We start from the raw sequence: 19,293 nt of genomic DNA, 5'->3' as shown, positions 1-19,293 counted from the left end.
TTCCAGAATGAACTGTGAATGAGATGAATCAGGAAAGCAGTAAGATCCAGAGATGGCGTAATACCTAACAGAACAGCTCTGGGTTTGTTCTGAATTTGAAATTTTGTTTTTTAAAAAGAAAAATAATTATTAAAAGAGCGGATGATGGTGGTCTTGGTAGACTGTCAGGTGAAAAATCAAGCTGTTGAAATTAAACTCATTTCCATCTAGAGCTGCCCCCCCCCCAATCTTTAGCTCCCTCACTGTACAGTTTGCCCTGACTGAAGCAGCAAGTTCATATGAGGACATCTGTTGGTGTGGGCTAATAGATTATACAAAGAATTCAATAGTTCCTCATTATTCACCTTTGAAGACAACACCAAAGACATCCTTCTCACTGCTCTTCAGGCCCTTGTGCCATCCACAGAAACAGAGGGCCCTTCATTTCAAGTGTTTTCAACAAACAAGAGTGACTAATGTTTGTACTGATGTGCACTACTAAGTATGTTTTGGTGTACAAAGTGCCTTCTAATTCCTAAATACTTCATTTCTGCTCTCTCTTTTTAAAATTTACTTGCTTCTTTAAGAATAGCAGCTGTTCTAAGCTACCGAAGCAGAAAACAACAAAATAAATGACCAACAAATTTAACATTACATGCCAAGTCAGAAGGGATTTTTTTTATCTGCAACAGAGAACACAGAGAGCATGATATAGCGGGTTGAGATTTGCACGAGGGAGACCCAACTTTAAATCAATGCTCGCTATGAAGTACATTGATTGACTTTAGGCAGCGAAGTATCTCTTGACTTCTGTTCCTTCATATGGTTGATTGTGAGAATAAAGTAGGACAAAGCCATGTATGCTACCCTGAGTTCCTTGGAGGAAAGGTGGGATACAGATGTGTTGGTAGAGCTGCAATCCAGAACAATTACTAGGTTTTAAGCCCCACTGAAGCCAGTAGGACTTAGATCAGAGTAAACACATATGGGGTTGCAGTGTTTAAGTAGTTAATATGTTTGCATGATGGCTAAGGAGACAATTATTTGAACTTCTCCACAAGAAGAGTTAGACAAGACATGGAAGATGATTTTTAAGAACACTGAAATCAGTTTGAGAGAGAGATTGCCTTCAAAGTGCACACACATATTTCTTTTTCTCACTGTCATCTCTGATTTTGTTTTGCATGCTTTTCTAGGTTTACCTACAAAAGCACATAAAACCTGTTTACTAGAGGCTAAAGTTATATGATTATAGAAACCACTTTCAGCATTCTGGGGAGAGGAACTATTCTTTCCCCCCCTTTAAATTTCAAGTACTTCTGCCTTTTCTGCACAGTTTTACAACAAGCAAAATTTAATTTCAGCTTAATTTTTGTTTTCGTTCCAGCCTAAAATTAAGCATATTGTCCTTTTCTAGAAAGGAAAATCTACTTGCAGATAAACAGGATTTTCATTCTCAGAAGAAGAAGAAACAGAGCGGGGTGAATTTTAACATCCTTAGGTTTTAAAAAACAGAACATACAAGGTTATCCTGCTGGTGCCAAAATCATCAGAAGCAGCAGCATGATACTTCCACTGTCCTAAAATCCTTTGCCATGTTTACCTTAAAGTGTTTCCACCTCAAACAGAGGACGGCTGTATTATTAAAGAGTTTCTCAAATGTTCTCTAATCTGCTGTGCTACAAAAATTATTTCTCAACTCTGCTGTCGTTATAGTAAGCACTTCAATGTCACAGTTGCACCAAGAGCAAAGTTCTTCTTAAGTATTATACCATTGTTGTTGCAATTATATTATTTTCCAGTAGTAGTTAGCACCAGGATATCCTGACCCTTAGAACAAAGGGGTTAAGAAGAAAGAAAACAAAGACATTCTGTAGGATTCCAGATGCACTGATCCATTCATAAAAAAAACATGGCTGTAAGCCTGTTATGTCCCAGACAGATAGAATTCCAGCTGTGATATATGTGTGTATGTGTGTGTGTGTCAGTATTAACAACTCTGTCTGCTTCTGACCCCCCTCTCCCCTGTCAGGTTAGCCCTGATAGACCTGTAACAATTTTACTTGCCGTGGTGCACTGAAATAAACCACCTGGCATGCCCAGACGTCCCTCACATCTTCAAGCAGTCATGTATGGGAGAGGCAGCAAAATAACAATGGTGTCCCCCAGTGGGGATGGGGGTGAGGTTGAAGCAGCTTTGGGTTGTCAGCAGTAGGTCCACAGGTGTGCAGGTATGAATAAACTGTGAACTCTCCCAACGTAACTGTCACCTTACTCTGCCACATCCTTATCCCAGTGAGCAGCAGCAGCAGCAGCAGCAGCAGCAGCAACACTGTTCCTGCCCCCTTCCCAATGCCTACTGTTGCTGACTTCTTCCCTGCTGGGTCCACCCAATGCTGCTGATTCAAGCATGTTGCAGACTACATCACCATGAGGTATGTGAAGATGGTGGAAATCTCTCATATACTCTACCTATGATTGGAGCTGGCCAAAAACCACACTTGGAGGCCAAAAGCTGATCTGTGATGATTTCAGTGCATAATGTGAGTGTGTTGCATGGTCCACGGCTGGAAGGCTGAGCAGAGATCTTTGACTGAAACTGTCATGTGAAAAGACCCCACCAAACAGCAGTAAAGTCAGCTATGTGGCTATTGCCTAACACATCACCAGATCTCCATGAATGGAAGCACTTTTTTGAATGTTGTCTGTGAACAGGAAGATATGAGTGGCTTCTGTGAGAAACCAGGAATATGAGCAGCTCACTTTTAAATACAAATTGGAGGAAAAATAACCCCTACTTTAGCATAATCATGGGAAGTCACATCTTTTTACACCACTTAGCCACTGATAACAATATTTTTTAAAACCAGGGGCAGGGGGAAGCTTGAAATATCCAGACTCTCTGTATGAATATTGGACACTTTGAGAAGAAGCTCTGCTGAATTTGCCACTCAAGCCACTAGAAACTATGCTAAGAAGATCCTGGAATTAATGAGAAGATGCTTCTATGATTGTTAAATTATCAGGGTCATCTGAACAACACAACCACCATTTTATTCCTAACAAATAACTGTGCTCTGAGGTGAACTATGCAAGTATTTCACATCTAGTATCAAAGAATGAGCAATTATTATTCACATCACATTTTGAAATAGCTAAATTTTAAGGATTTCCACATATTTGTGAACTTGCTTATAATCTACCATGTGTCTGATGATAAAAGAAATATCTGCTGTGTATCTTGCCAATCTGTTGTAGTCTACTAGAAAGCCATCAATAACCTAGTGTACTTGTGTTCATTTTAGTTTCTGTCTCCCTCATCCATTTCCCTTTGAAAGGAAAGGAAGGCTTTAAGTTGGCACCAAACTGTCTTTTTGGCTCTCAACTGCCTTGGCCTCCTGCCTCCCAACAGCTCTCCCACAACAAATTAGTCAGGACCCACAAAAGTTGTTTAAAATCCTTTGTCCTTCCACTCCAGTCATTTTCATTCCACTGTCCAGACACTATTCTTCAGTGATAACCTCCTGTTCTGCCATGTCAACAACTTAAATGATACCTCAGTCAGAGGTTTTGCCAAAGGTTCCATCAGAGTTTACCCACTGATACCTAAACAAATGAGCCCACTGTTACATATTCATTCTTTCTGTAACTCCAACACTGGGAACGGGAATCTCCTGGGTCTCATTGCAAAATGGTCAGTACATGCATGAGGACCTAGTGCTCAGATGGATAGATTAGAGAGAGAAGAAACATAAAAGTATAATAAAACCACCTACAATTGCTTATTATTTTCTAGAGTTATGTGTGGTTATTGCTAAAAAACCTATAATCATAGGCCTGAGTAATCTTGAAGAAAGATGGATGGGCTGAATATGCCTTTTAGATACAATTTTTGTCTTCTTCTGTGCCATAGTAGCAGCATATAAAGTGATTGACTGCAAACCAAAACACGAACTCTTACTTGCTTCATATAAGATGACGAGCACTTTGCCTCTGGCATTTTGGCACATAGTGTGAACCCTGGTTTAGCATTTTTTCCTAGAAAGCACTTTGCAGCAGGAGTAAATGGGGCATGAACATTGTAATAGTCAGAGCAAAGCAAATGAGGTACTTGTGTGCTTATTTGCTTGGAAATGAGATAAGATGTCCCCATGATATGATATCTTCATTGTGCTTTTGGATTTTGAAAACAGAAATGAGGCAATGAAAAACTCTGCTGAAGATAAAAACACATACAGATGAAGTTTTTAAATATTTGTGGACATGAAATCCCTAAATATGCAGAACACACTTACTGCTTTCTCCAGTCGGCATATATTTAGAACACGAGAATTTCATTGCTGGGTCACACAGAGAGGTCCAGCTAGTCCTCACTTTTGTTTCCAACAGTGCTCATCTCCAAGTCAAGTCTAGTTAATGACAGCAATCCCTTATAAAGGGGTCCCCAACCTTTTAGGGTCTGGGGGCACATCTGGAGAAATGGGGGGCACATCACTGGAAAAATGTTGGAGGATATGGAGTCATTTGACCCCTGAGCCATCTGAAGGCAGCCTTGCATAGGGAAGTTTTCTTAATGTTTAATGTTTTATTATGTTTATATATATATTGGAAGCTGCCCAGAGTGGCTGGGGCAACCCAGTCAGATGAATGGGGTATAAATAGTAAAATTATTATTATGGGACGTCCCTATTTTCATCGGAAATGTTGGAGGGTATGCACAGATACCCTAGCAAAGAAAAAGAAGAAGCAGACTAAGCAAAGTACTTAAACTTATCCTAAAACACAGACAAAAAGCAAACAAACCAAAATATGCCCAATTAAAAATAAAATACAAATATTTGTAGGGACAAAGGGGGTGTCTGAGAACACTGCAGTGCCTGTGAGCCCCCAACAGAGCTGTATCTGAACATACCCCCCCCCCCAATTACAGTTACTACAGCCAAGTACAGCTAATTGTCATGGATGGACCTTTCCTTCATAAATATTAGCTGCTAGAAATTATCTAATAGTAAAAGCAATGTATCCTCTTCTGTTCATGTTTTGTTGCATGCAGTGCGTAGTGTAATGTGTAATTTGCTCCTCAGGCAGGGTGGCTGAGAGCGACAGCCTGTGGCTGGAGACTAGACCCAGAAGTATACCAAGGCTGAAAATCTGCACGGGAGACAAGAGAAGAAAGTATACTAAGGCTGCAAAGCTAACCCCAAATCCATGCTGCTGGAGCAGGTTATGATTGAGTGAATTTTGCCACCTCTTGGCTTCTATTTGTGATATGGAGCCTAAAAGCTGCTGCAGCAGCCATGAAAAGCACAGAAGAAGAAGCTATTACTGTATCAATAGCTGGCACAAGACCTGAAGCAGGCCATTACAGGGACCAGGCAAGAGTGAAGCAGGTTCATTTATCTGCTGCATCCTGCGCTTATCTATTCCCCAGAGAGAAATCTAATACATGCCCCTCTGCTGCAAAAGTCAGATTTGGTGGAGAATCTGCTGCTCACCCCTTCCCAGTTCTTCTCAGGATTGCTCTTCCTGGTGGGAATAAATCCCTAGTGATCAGTCACAACATGACTATGGCGTCTCTCTCTCTTCACAACTTCAGTTTAGGGTTGAATTCATACTGTACAACAAAGCTTCAAATTGCAGGATGTCAATAACATGAGGCAGTAAACCAGGGACTTTGGCCATTTGTAAACAACTGCCACTTGAAAGCCTCTTACTCTACCTTCCTCAGATACTACCGTGTGGTGTTTTTTTTAGAGCAGGTAAGAGCACACACATTCTGCTTCTGTTTACATTTTTTACAGGCTTTATGTCAGGCAAGATAACATTGGCAGCTGCTTCTTCCCTTATTTCAGGCTCTTTCAACCATAGGCAAGTTCATAGACTAAGATAATGTAATATGTAGGACTTAAATGATCCTTTTCCTTTGGCTAAGCACATTTTCTTCTCCCAGCTGAGTCACAGGTGCTGAAGAGGTGCTTCACATGGCATGGGCTTAGTCCTCCGTTTATTACATAATAACAACTAATACTTTGGAAATGTTCCTGCTCATATATGCACTTTTATACAAAAGTATTAGTGTAGGAACTGTGCATTACCCTCTGTAAAAATAAATGGAGTACCCTTTTTTGATGGAATACAACTATTAAAAAGTGTGGGATTGCTGAAGAGTACTGAAATGCCCAATGACTAGTTTAAGAAAACAGTATTAAACTGCCAGTCAACTGTAAGCAAAGGCCAGGATTTTGAAGCAAGGACACTATGTTCTCTGGAAAAAGCTCAAAATTGAAAGAGCTTCCCTTATCCTATCACAAAGCATGTTATAACTATTTGATCTAGGACTTAATCTCTTTAATTTATTCTACTTTACAGCAGGGTTTTTAGTTTTGCCATTTAAAGTTTGAGAAAAATGAAAGATGGATTGTTTTTTGTAGCATGGTAGCATGTGCACTATCTCACTTTTCCATCTGGCAAAACAGGTTTCTTAGGGTTGGGGTGATTGGGTTTTAGTCAAGGTTCAGTTAGGCAATTATAGACTCTGGACATAGTGGTCATTTGGGGGAAGTTCTTTGGATGGTAAGGTGTGTTACTTCACTTTGATACCATTGTGGCAAATTTTGATGCTCAGGAGCTCATCATATTCCCAGTGCTACACCAGCTGTGCTGATCTTTATAGACCCCAAAGAGCAGCAGCACATGACACAGTACACAATTTATTATCATAAGATGACAGATGGAACAGTGAGTTGGCAAATGGTGAAGCAGTGGCTGGACTTGGGCTTGGGTTCACATTCCTAATAAGCGATAAGGAATGATTTAGTAGTATGATCAGGGTGCTGAACATATTGCAGTTCTTGAAGTGTTGCTGTTTCACTACTTTACTTAATAAGCAACACTTTCACCATGAATTGCAACTGACAGGCATCATGATGGGTTGGACTTGTCTCACTGAACAAGCATAGAATGGCAAAATAATCTCCTGTACTGAAGAAACCACACCATGCTCTAATGCCAAGGAAAGCATTCACTAGTCACTTTCTAATCCATCAGAGCACCGGACAGGAGGGTCTAATAACATCCAATCGTAATAACACGCTGCATAAAATGCACTGGTTATACATTTTTTGTGTTACCCTTGTTTTTATTATTTTATTATTTTTGTGTTACCCTTGTTTACTGATAATTACCACACTCCTGGGCTTTATAAGCATCACAATATCTACTACCATACTAGGCTATTGGATGTAAGCTGATGATGTCCTATTGACTTCAGTTTTCTTGGGCATGGCAGGTTTATGGCTCAGCTTGATATCATATTGTTACTGGAAGGCTCACAGTTTTAAGTCATACGCTGCGAGGAGCCCAAGAATGGCACACAGTGCAATGCTATCAGCTGCCAAGCAGAACGTGAATGATATTGCCATTGATCTCTTTTTACAAATAGGAAGTCAGTCATGACTCTTCATTTTCCAGCAGATTCTTAACATTCCAGTACCATTATCTTTACAACAGTCTGGCTTCCTCCAGCCATACAGTACTTCTAAAATAAGCCTTTGCATGCATATGTCAGGAGTGCTCTGACGGTGTTTCCTGCTTGGCAGGGGGTTGGACTCAATGGCCCTTGTGGTCTCTTCCAACTCTATGATTCTATGATTCTATGCTTTTACTGAAAAGGATGGAAACATTTTGGCTGCCGTTTCCCAGTTCCTTTAAAACAGAGCAGCTTAAAGCAGGATTTTCCAAACTGTGGCCCATGAGTTTCATTCAGGTGGTCCATGCAGAATAACGGGGGCATCTGCTGCTCTATCCTTCTTAGAACCTGCCCAGAAGGTAAGCAGAATGGGCAGGAAGTGACAGGTGGAGAAGACACTTGAAAGGAGTGGAAAAGATTGTCATCAAAATTAATGGGAGACTAGAATTAAGAAGTTTCACACTGATTCACAGTATTAAAAATTGTATTCTATGGAATTCTATTGTGCGTTCCGCTCTTCTCCCAGGCTGGGTAGGTAGAAAGGGTGGCTATTTTAGTGATGTATCAGTAGCATTTCTCCTCCTTTACTGCCACATAATTTGTGTGGCGGATGGCTCATCCCAAATCTTGGGAAAATGATGAGGGAAATCATTTTATGGTGATTTTGTTTCAACAACTTCAAAAACCTCTTGCCTAGCAATAACCTGCCCTTAGTGCCTTGCATTGCTACATTAATTACAGTAAACTTACTGTTTCATTTTAACAGTGTACATTTTGAAACAGCTGAAGTACTGAAATGGCTGCTCTTTGACAGAACATAGATCGCATCACAGTACAAGGAAAGTAGACTGAAATAAAAGTCCAACAATGACGCTTTCTGCCCAAAGTCTTTTGAAATTCATTATGGTGACATTTCTTTCCATAACACATATTAGATAGACTTCAAAGGCATATAGTTTGTTTTCTTACAGATGACAGCAAATGAAATTAGACAACCAGATTTATGCTGCTGCAATTCCTTCTGTCATTAAAAAAATGGAAATATGTTAATAATTAGAATCACATGGGTTTTAATTCTTCTGGCTCCTAAATACTAAAGCAGATGACATGTGCAATTCCCTAAAGAGTCCACTGAAGAAAATCTGCCACAACAGTAAATAGCCTACATAACAGAAGTATTGTGGGCCCACAGGCTTCTCGTCTTTATTTATCCACGTAACATTTTTTTTAATCCACATAACATCACATAACTACTGGGTCCTGCTACAATCCTTTTGGGTGGGACCTTATGGTGCTATACATATGGAACTGGACCATCTGAAGAATTTATAAGTCTGTCTGAAGGCCTATCCAATCCATAATTCTGTTCCCATAGTGTCCAAGCACATGCCTGCGGGAAGCCCACAAGCAGGGCATGAATACAACTGTACTCTCTTGCTCACACACCCCAAGAGACTGGTTTTCAGAAGCATGATACTTCTAGTATGAGAGATAATGTAATAGCCACAGGGCTGCTCCTGAACTTAAGAGGCTCTCAGTGTGGTCCTGCTGCTGTCAATTTCCCCTGCCAAACTACTGGACCCTCCGCCCCAATCCTCTTATTTGTGGCAGTAGTGCAACTAGTATCCTCTTCCCTCCCTGGCTGCTTCCCTTGCCTATTCATCTGGACTCTTCCACAGCTGATAGGGTAGTAGAGAAAACAATCTCCTCAATTCACCCTTACAGTTCCTTGGTGCTCCTGAAAATGTGCTCTGCGGGGCTGGGAGAACTTCTGGAACACTCTGGAGGTGGTGGTGGGGCTTCGAGGAAAGGGAAAATCAGCAATTATTGCCTCATCTGCCTCACTTGCACCAGTGGGGACATCTTGTGCATGGAGCAAGAGGTCCTCCTGGATCAGACTTGCTTATGTGACCAGAAAAGCAGGTCTGGATCCAACCGAAGATGTTGCTGAGCTGAACCTATTCCTATAATTTCAGTAGCACAAGCCCATGCTTGTGCCATGGGAGTCTTTTTTTTTTTTTAAAGTGAAATAGCAGATTCTAACAATTTAGTTGAAGAAGCAGCCATGGAATTTGTCCAGTGCTAAACTATCTGCTCCTGGGACACAAACAACAACAACACTTCATAAGCTTTGGAGGCATTATTCATGTCTGTTTAGTTTTTTCATGGTTTTCATTACTGTCTCTTTAAAAACAAACACATAATGCAAACAACGAAGTACAATTTATGTCACTTTGTAGCCTTGCCTCCTTTCCACTGAGGAATCCGATAATTTGCCACAAGACAAAAAGCACAATCAAATAATCATTTGCGATTTAAATCTGTGGCATGAGGCATTCCCAGTAAGCCAATTGCTTCCTGTCAGAAAAATCCCTGTCCCAGTTTTGCCTTTGGGGAGACTCCAGGGAACACTCCTAACATTCTTTTGTTAATATTTATCTGCTTTTTAAAATTAGTGTTTATTAAACATTTCTTCATTATGGAACAAAGGTTAGCTATCTTAAAACAATAAACAATTAAATACAATAACATGAACAATGAAAACACTAAAATCAGTAGTAGCATAACTATTGGTAGAAAAACGAAACAAATCAGAAAATTTATATAACTCATAGAAAAAAGCTGTATCGTGTGACCTGTAAAAAGGTGTTAGCAGAAGCACAACAACAAGATTGGTGGAAGGAGATTTTGCCACCACCTTCTCTTTTGGCAGCTCCCCACTCTCAAAGCTTCTGAAGGAAGGTGGGCTTTCCTAAACAGGGATGGGCTGTGATGTGGGGGCATTGCCAAAAATCAGATGGAGACACCTTTAATGAATTGCAAAAAGGTCTTCTACTCATGGGTATTGTTAGGGAGGGCCAGGAGGGCCAGGTGTTTTGTACCAAGCCCCAGAACTCCCACTCCTCCCCCCTTTAAAAACTATTGATTTTATTTACTTTTAAATGTTTTATTTAGGGATGCTGGGCAGATTGAAAAGTGCTGGTGAGACCCCAGCCATCAGCCATCTTCAATCCACCCACAAGAGGCATCTATATAAAAAAATTAACACATGCCAATTTTGTCATACTTCTGTGTCGCAGCAACAACCCTGCTACTACTACTCCCCTTCCGTTGGCACTTCTCTGGATCGAAGCCATGGAATATATACCCTCACTTGTTAGTATAAGTGGCCATTTTTAGTTCCATCCCCAGGGATCTAAGAACAACTCTTTGGAAGGACAGGATGCAATGTTTAGTGGATACACGTACTCAGAAACGCTAGGCACCATGTTATGTGCAAATCCCACCACTTCACATGTTAGAGTTTAAGACATGGGTAGGCAAACTAAGGCCCAGGGGCCGGATCCGGCCCAATCGCCTTCTAAATCCGGCCCGTGGATGGTCCAGGAATCAGCGTGTTTTTACATGAGTAGAATGTGTGCTTTTATTTAAAATGCATATCTGGGTTATTTGTGGGGCATAGGCATTCATTCATTCCCCCCCCCTTCAAAATATAGTCTGGCCCCCCACAAGGTCTGAGGGACAGTGGACCGGCCCCCTGCTGAAAAAGTTTGCTGACCCCTGGTTTAAGAGGTTAATTTTGAAAGTTTCTGCATGTAAGATAGCCAGGATGAACAGAACAAATGCTCAGCATACATTGAGCAGAGAAGAGCAATGTGCAATTAGTGGGGTGCATGCATGTGTGTGCTTAAATTCAGTTTGGCCACTAATTGTTGGTCTGAGAACAGGGGTGTTACAAATGTATGTGTCCCTGTGATCATCTGTGAAATGCTGGGCAGGGGTGGGGGCTGGGTTATGGGAGAAGAATCTGCTTCACTGTGGAGCATAAGAAGACTCATGTCCTCCCCCATATAGTCATATTGTGGTCAGGTTATCCACGCAGGCACTGGAGACAGCCAGGCTAGATTATCTGACATAACACAGGACATCTGGCTTACTCAATACTTAACAACTGTAATTAATTGGCATCAATTCAGGAAATAGCAACAGTCTTACAGTTTCGACACAGCATCTGTGGGGAAAAGCTTCTGCACAGCGTTCCCTCAGATCCCAATTCGTTTATCCAATACGTGTCTCCTTAAGTATTTCTAAAACAAAATTAATCTCTCTCAGATTATGCAAGGGCAGCGTTGCCAGTTGCCACTAAGCAACGCTAAACAAGGGGCAGCCCTTTTTCTGTGGTAGTAGTCTAGTGAAATGCTCCCTTCCTGGCACTATCTGGACTTGCATGGTTCTGATGAGCAGAAAGAGCAGGAGGTGAAGGATGGGGAGCCCAAGCTGTAAGGGAGCATTAGAAGGAAGACCAAGCAACTGCAGCAGAGGATAGGGGTAAGGGAGGGATCTGGTGGGTCCAGAAGAAAGGGGAGCTGTAGTAAGCTCACCAAGGCTGGCTTATCCATAATGAAGCAATGCCTGCAAAGGGGCTCACAGAGTCCTGAATTTAGCAAACTAACTTCCTCATGAGGCCAGCCTGGTGATGCCTCGCTGGGGGGGGGGGGGGAGTCATTGAAGAAACAATGGTACTGATGACCAGTCATTAGCCCTTCATGGGAAGACCCTTGAAGCTGTGAAATGGGAGTTGCCAGGGTTTCAGGGGGTGTGATGTCACCAAAATTAAAAGTACCTTTTCCAAGAGGCTTTTGAAGCAGAGGTTACCAGGGTGACACGGGGCAATGGTATGCCCCGCGGAGGACCTTAAGGTCCACAAATAACAACACTTTGGAGGTCCCAAGTTTCAAGGTGGTTAGATTGGTCTCAACTAGGTCCAGGGCCTATTCAGAATCGCAACTATGATTTAGAATCGAGCACAAGAAGGGGTGTGTGCTGAATTTTGTCTCCACACAGGGCACCACTGAAATTTGAGACTAAGATTCGCCACTGTTATGGGAGAAGCGGCAAGAGACACTCTTGAGGTATAACAATCTGCACCCTCTCCACTGAAGGGTTCAAGTTGCAAATATGTGTAAATAAACCATATTTCATAAAAGCACTTGTGCCTTAATTTTCCAAAGGAAACGAAAACCCTGGTTTAGGGCCAAGGCCCCTGGAATCTCATGCACCTCTTGGCACATTCATTCAGAATGTTAGTCATTGATGCATTGACTGCAAATAACAGGAATCCCTCTCTGCTTGCCCAGCTCAAAAATATTCTACTCCACCCCTGGGACACACACACACACACACACACACACACACACCCAAGCCAGCATTCTGTACTTAATGAGGATGCTCAGTCCTCATTGGGGTATTCTGAGCCTCCTCCTCACAGACACCCTTAGACTTCTCATTCTAAAGATTTCTGTCCTTCTGCAAACCTTGAGGTTCCCAAGCCTGCTGAAGATGTTCCATTTGTGTGTGTTGCCTTTTCGGTTGCATAAGGATTTACACTTGGATGAGTTTACTAGGAGTAAAAAGATGAATGGTAGGTGATGAAAATAACAGGTATTTGTGCCAATTGACAACACACAAGAGCCCTGTTTTTCGTTTCTTTAGTTCGGAGCAGAATTTTGAACACAAATGTATTTTGACATATAAATCTGCCTGGCTTTCAACATTGGCAATTGGCCTTACATTCAATGGTGATGATTTATAACATTCTATTAATACGGTCAGAGCCATTCTGATTTTTCATCCTGAGTGAAGAGCCCTTTAGAAACTCTAGGGATTGTAAAATGCCGAGGTTACTGTTTTATTTCTGGGTCTTACAAACAAGAGCAGATCTCAGTTCTACTTTACAAGTTGCTTACCAGACAGAGCTGCATTTCTTACAGATACCGTGATCTGTTTTCATCCAGAGAAACAGTCTGGAAGGGCTTCTTCAGGCATAAAGGAAGTAGCATGCAATGATTTGGTATGTCAACACAAACGGGAGAAGATGAGCAGGAGCAGTTAATGTAGATTCTGTGTTAGAGATGAGAGAAGAAACCAAAAGCTTGACAAAGGTGAGTGATGACAAGTAAACAAGCAAACACCATGCATGAGAAGAAGTGTTCATCTTCAGAGTGAAAAGGGGAAATAATCTGAGATCTGGAACAAGGAAGCTTATTTCACAAACTAGAGGACGGGATAACTAAAATCTGCAATGTGAAGTTGGCAGGAGGGAAGTAGGGAGCCCAGAAAGAGAGGAATCTCTGCCTAAAAGAAGAAGTCAGGCTAGCAGCTATGGCTGTGTGATAGAAGAGCAAGTTAACAGAAGCAGAAGCAACAGCTTCAGAATTTGACAAACCTGTTGCTATGGCTACCTAGCCTGCCAACCAACTTTCAGACAACCAGAACGTACTCAGAAATACAATTCATGCTGCGTACAAAGGGGACACTGCATATACTCACATTTACAGAAAAGTAGTTAGGGAAAAAAGAGCTTGATATAAGATTATTACTACTGTTATTATTAATGAAAGGCAAAAGCTTTGTTGCTGTTTTCTAGATTATAAGAGGGATAAGACTGTGGAGGATGAGAAGATTAAGATTAGCCAAGAGATTTTGCTTTTCAAGGCCAAACAGTAAATGGTACTTCTAAGTCAAGATGTGCAGAGCACTTTAATAGCTACAGCAATATGGGGATAGTGGAATACACTGCACAGGCAGGGTTATTTTTTTTTAATCGACAAAAACTTAAACTTGGGTTACCATGTTACTCTGACAGTAACTTGTTTTAAGTCTGTTTTAACACTGAAATTTAAACCCTGATACCTGCTGATGAAGGACAGGTAATAAATCAGTTGTTGTCATCATTATTATTTGTCAGGGTTAAAAACAGGTATATTAGCTTGAAGAATAATACAGGGGGGGTACCCAATCACAGTTAAATTTAAACCTTGGGTTCCATTTTGTTAGTTCCACACTTTCAAGCCTACCTGCAGCAATCATGCAGTTCCTCCACCATCAATTGCTGTGTCGTCCCCCCCCCCCCGGCAGCTCTACTGTTTATTAGTAGTTCACTTACATCCTACAACTTCTGCTCTAAATATGGCGCTCAGAGAAGTTGACAAACATGTCAAAGGTTGACATCATCAATGCCAGGAAAAAAAACTGTAAACATTAAAATACTAAAATAATATTTTATAACTAAATCACACCAGAGCCCAGAAACAACGCCAGAAAAAAACACTCCCGCACCAAGCCTTTTTGAGGTGCTGCTTAAATGAACCAAGTGAGGAGGAGTGCTGCATATTCCAGTGCAATCAGATTTGTGACACCAAGACTATCTCCAAGACCACCTCCATCAACTTCAGCATTGAGAGTTAAGTAGTGGGCTGAGTGGTCCGCAAATAAAATTCCAATCCTGCTTATAGAATCAAGAGGTACCACTGTACACTCAAAATTAGACAATTGCTGGATGTGGCACCGGGTCACGGAGGATCATCTCAATAGGTCATGGCCATACCACTTCTTCACACACACACACACACCCCTACCTGGTTTTTGTGAATGCTACACAAAAGGAACTTGGTGGTCATAACTGGAAAATATTAATGCCAACACATTGTCTTTCAACAACATATCAGGTTGGTGTGCTCATCCAGGATCAAATCCAAGACATCAGAAATCTTTCTATTTACCAAGCTGGCATTTAAAAAGTAGCACCTGAAGATAAGGTAAGTCATGGTGCTTTTAGCTGGAGGGAGGACCAAGTTGCCTGACTTTCCTTTTCCCAGGAATGACCTTTCATTCAAAGAAGTATAGAAAAGTACAGAAGTATAGGAAGGTCTGGTTGGGCATGGTAGGAAGTGAGACTGTGATTTTGATGAAGTGAAGCTAGAGCTAAAATGAGCATAGAATGGAAGAAAATTTGCTACTGGGATAGGTTAGTTGGCTTAAATTTTTAAGGGCTCTACTACAGCTACTGCATTCATTATTAGAACCTGTGTTCCACATACTAAATTAATTGCTTTTACAGTTGTACCTTGGTTTTCGAACAGCTTAGTTCTTGAATGTTTTGGCTCCTGAACACTGAAAAACCCGGAAGTGACTGTTCTGGTTTGTCAACTATTTTTAGAAGCCAAACGTCTGACAGGGCTTCCGTGGCTTCTGATTGGCTGCAGGACCTTCCTGCAGCCAATCAGAAGCAGCACTTTAGTTTCCGAACATTTTGGAAGTCAAATGGACTTCTGGAACGAATTCTGTTCGACTTCCAAGGTATGACTGTAGTTGTAACCAGTTAACTAATGAGCTGATTACCAAAATTAGAATCTCATAACTGTTACATAATGAATATGCCCAAATGGAGGATAATAATTATTCTAACTAAAGGACACAAATTATTAATTGTGTGGAACACAATGCATGGTACAGCTGCACTTTATCACAGAGAGCAACTTGAACTAAAGGCCACAGTTTTATCAATGCCATTAATGAGTTATTTGTACCACTGTTCTCCTATTCTCTGTGAAAAACTGTCTGGACTGTTTTGTAAGAACCGTGAAGACTTATTGCCAAATTACATATAGTGGTGCCTCGCAAGACGAAAAGAATCCGTTCTGTGATTCTCTTTGTCTAGCGGTTTTTTCGTCTTGCGAAGCAAGCCCATTGACGGATTAGCGGATTAGCGCTATTAGCGGCTTTTAGCGGCTTATCTGCTGATCGGATCAGCTGCTAAGGGTCTTAGCGGCTTAGAAAAAGGGGGGGGGAGGAAAAAAACCAGCAGGAACTCGCAAGACATTGTCGTCTTGCGAAGCAAGCCCATAGGAAATTCGTTTTGAGAAGCACCTCCAAAACGGAAAACTTTCGTCTAGCGAGTTTTCCGTCTTGCGAGGCATTTGTCTTGCGGGGCACCACTGTACAATGTATATGCAACCAATATAGGGAGGGGGGAACTGATTGACTAGCTCACCCAGATATTCAGGAATGATTGTCTACAGGGCAGACCCAGAAGGATGGCAGCAGTGCACCACATACAGTAGTACTTCAGGTTAAGTACTTAATTCATTCCGGAGGTCCGTTCTTAACCTGAAACTGTTCTTAACCTGAAGCACCACTTTAGCTAATGGGGCCTCCAGCTACCACCGCGCCGCCAGAGCATGATTTCTGTTCTCATACTGAAGCAAAGTTCTTAGCCCGAGGTAATATTTCTGGGTTAGCGGAGTCTGTAACCTGAAGCGTCTGTAACCTGAAGCGTATGTAACCCGAGGTACCACTGTACTGTCACGTACAGCTCCCAGCTAAAACCACTCCAGCTGATCCAGATCAGTGATCTACAGCTTATTTACAATGATACTTCTATCTCACAGGCATTGGGTAGATCCCAAGAGCACTTTATTGCTGCCCCAACTCCTCAAATGCCCCTCTGAGGGAAATAGAGTGGGTTTATTCTTTATTTATTTATTAAATTTCTACACCACCCTTCCCAATTTTAAAAGGCCATGGATTGTTTCATTAACCAGAGGTCTGGGAGAAGGCAAATGTTTTTGCCTGGAGCCTAAAGATATGTGAGGAAGGTGCCAGGAAAGTCTCCCTAGGGAGAGCATTCCACAAGTGGGGAGTCATTCCTTCTTTTCTCATGGAGGAGGTGCACAAAGAAGGGCCTCAGATTATGATTGCAGGGTGTGAGTCAGATTGGTTTAGATTCAGCTGATCCATTGCCAACCTTACTCTATCCCTAAAATACATTTCAGGGTCTTGTGATGGCTATCGCTGGTAAAATTCATTACCAGCTTGGCAACAGTCCATATCTTAAGAGGTGCTGTAGGGACTTCTGTCACTGTGGTGGTTCTGCCCTCCTTCCCAACCGCTGCCAATACAGTTAGTGTAGGGCGGGGGGGGGGGAGTGGACCTCTGCTGAATCATAACCTCTGCCAGCAGCATGAATCAAGTGCTAAGATTGTTCTGTCACACTGCCACCTCTCTGATATTGCATATAATATACAGTGGTACCTCGAGTTAAGTATTTAATTCGTTCCGGAGGTCTGTTCTTAACCTGAAACTGTTCTTAACCTGAAGCACCACTTTAGCTAATGGGGCCTCCTGCTGCCGCCGCGCAGCTGGATCCCGATTTCTGTTCTTATCCTGAAGCAAAGTTCTTAAGCTGAAGCACTATTTCTGGGTTAGCGGAGTCTGTGACCTGAAGCGTATGTAACCCGAGGTACCACTGTAGATTCCTGGACTATTTGGAAAGTCTGAAAACATGGATAAAACAATTAAATACTGAAGTTTTCACACATGGTCTTTCCTCCTCACCAGTGCCATTAGGGTGTTCCATTAGGGTGAATGAGGTACAAACCTCTTTCTGTCCTCAGCCAGGTTCCCCACTTGCCTGCCTTCTGACCTAGAACCAGTTCACTGGCTGTCAACTTCCTTCTCCTTAATTTCCGTTTTGCCCCTTGTAGAACTCAGCAGGGGCAAAACTAGAATTAGTTGGCTCTGATTGTCATTGGTTCTGGCTCCACCTTCTGTTGGCCTCTCATCCTACCAGTTCTATTAGGCACCAGCCCACACTGTCTCTCCTCATATCAAATTAACAACAGTCCCAATTGACTTCTCACTTCAAATCAGCACACATCAGACCGTCGAAGTTAAGCTGCTTTAGATACGAAACAGTTTGTTGTTAAACAGAATTAAAACTGATAAAAGTAAGAACCTGTACTCTGTATGCTGCCTAGTTAAAATCATAAAAAATCAAGTCGATGCAAAAATGAATAAATAGATGCAGTTCCAGCTATGCAGTGTCTTGTCACAATCTGCATTTAGATTTTGTAGCCAACAGTCAGAAATCACTCTGTCAACAACTTTCTACAAGTGAACTGAGGGCTCATTATAATCAATTAGTGCTCATATGCATTCACTATTCATACCAGTTGCAGCAAAGCCAACTATACATCCAGAAGAATTATGGCTACCAACCAACCTCATTAAAATGCAGACACTCTTTGAAAAGAAACACCTCATTAAAACAGTGCATATTTCTCCACATACCAAACTCCAGATTAAAGAAAATGGACTCCACTTACCTAGCATGCGAACACATTTGGCACTCTGCTCTGGGCTATCGAATGAGATTTCTCCACACCTCTGGGGAAAAGAAAGGAGAGGAACATATTCAACACAAAACCCAATATTTAATCCACGTTAGCTTTACAACTTTTACTGCTTTTGTTTTCCATACGCCTATTCCTTCATCCAAACATTAGAAATCAGTGTCATTTTAGAAGCCAAAGTTCTCTGTTAACCAGAGCCTTTTTATTAAGTGAGAAAATATGCCTTGCTCATCTCCTCCTCTCCTCTCCTTGAGATCAGGCTAATAAGTAACCCTTGCACTTTGGGATGTGGGGTGGTGGTAAGCCTTAGGAAAGGAACCTGGGTTTCTCGTTCATTTATTTTGCCTTTCTTTTCAGTTTGGTTTGTCATCAGTGTTTTGCTTGAGTAGGAATTTAACCAGTCATTTCACTGAACATATCATGGGAATTTATAGGACTTTAATTATCAGGACATTATAGGACTTTAATTATCAGGACATTAACTGTACTGTATCTTGCAGTATGCGGAGATGCTGGAGCCTAAAGTGCAGGATGGTTGCTTTATTGTCATACAAGGTCAAGGTGGCAAGGCTTCTGGTATTTACACCTGGCCTGGTTAATCCATAGTCTTCCTACTGCCTGCCATTTATACATTCCTATTTCCCTTCTAATGTTGTATGGTCCCATTTCCCATTTCTCTTCTATTCCTGAAGAAGGCTAATGGTAATTCATGATTTCAGTTGAGCACAGGTCCATTTCAGACACGTCACAATCATTGCATTTTCTTCAATTGAAAAATTTAATTGAGAAAAATCACATATTTGGAAAAAGTTATATACATCATAGAGGTAAAAAATGAATGAAAAGGATGACAATAACAATTTTGATCAAAAG

General features: G+C 41.5%; 1 protein-coding gene and 2 long non-coding RNA genes across 4 annotated transcripts in view; 1 reads left to right on the top strand and 2 right to left on the bottom strand.

The window, feature by feature from the left end:
- PDE7B (phosphodiesterase 7B) overlaps positions 1-19,293 on the bottom strand; it is a 165,178-nt gene that overhangs the window by 74,055 nt on the left and 71,830 nt on the right. For both annotated transcript variants that reach the window (XM_083498173.1, XM_083498174.1), the window contains exon 2: positions 18,394-18,454. In XM_083498173.1, the coding sequence (XP_083354299.1) occupies positions 18,394-18,454 (61 nt within the window). The remainder of the gene's footprint in view (positions 1-18,393; positions 18,455-19,293) is intronic.
- LOC310704581 overlaps positions 1-19,293 on the top strand; it is a 53,245-nt gene that overhangs the window by 6,792 nt on the left and 27,160 nt on the right. Inside the window, exons 2-3 of the long non-coding RNA XR_014524898.1 lie at positions 13,243-13,389; positions 14,956-15,045. This is a non-coding gene — a long non-coding RNA (uncharacterized lncRNA). The remainder of the gene's footprint in view (positions 1-13,242; positions 13,390-14,955; positions 15,046-19,293) is intronic.
- Positions 9,575-14,865, bottom strand: LOC310704587. Its single transcript, XR_014524904.1, has 2 exons — positions 12,465-14,865; positions 9,575-12,141 (listed from the first exon to the last, which is right to left on the bottom strand). It is a non-coding gene; the product is annotated as an uncharacterized lncRNA (long non-coding RNA).

The sequence above is a fragment of the Podarcis liolepis genome, assembly GCF_965112155.1.
Source record: "Podarcis liolepis genome assembly, chromosome: 3".
In the NCBI taxonomy this organism is placed as follows: Eukaryota; Metazoa; Chordata; class Lepidosauria; order Squamata; family Lacertidae; genus Podarcis; species Podarcis liolepis.
This window is presented reverse-complemented; position numbering and strand designations above follow the sequence as displayed.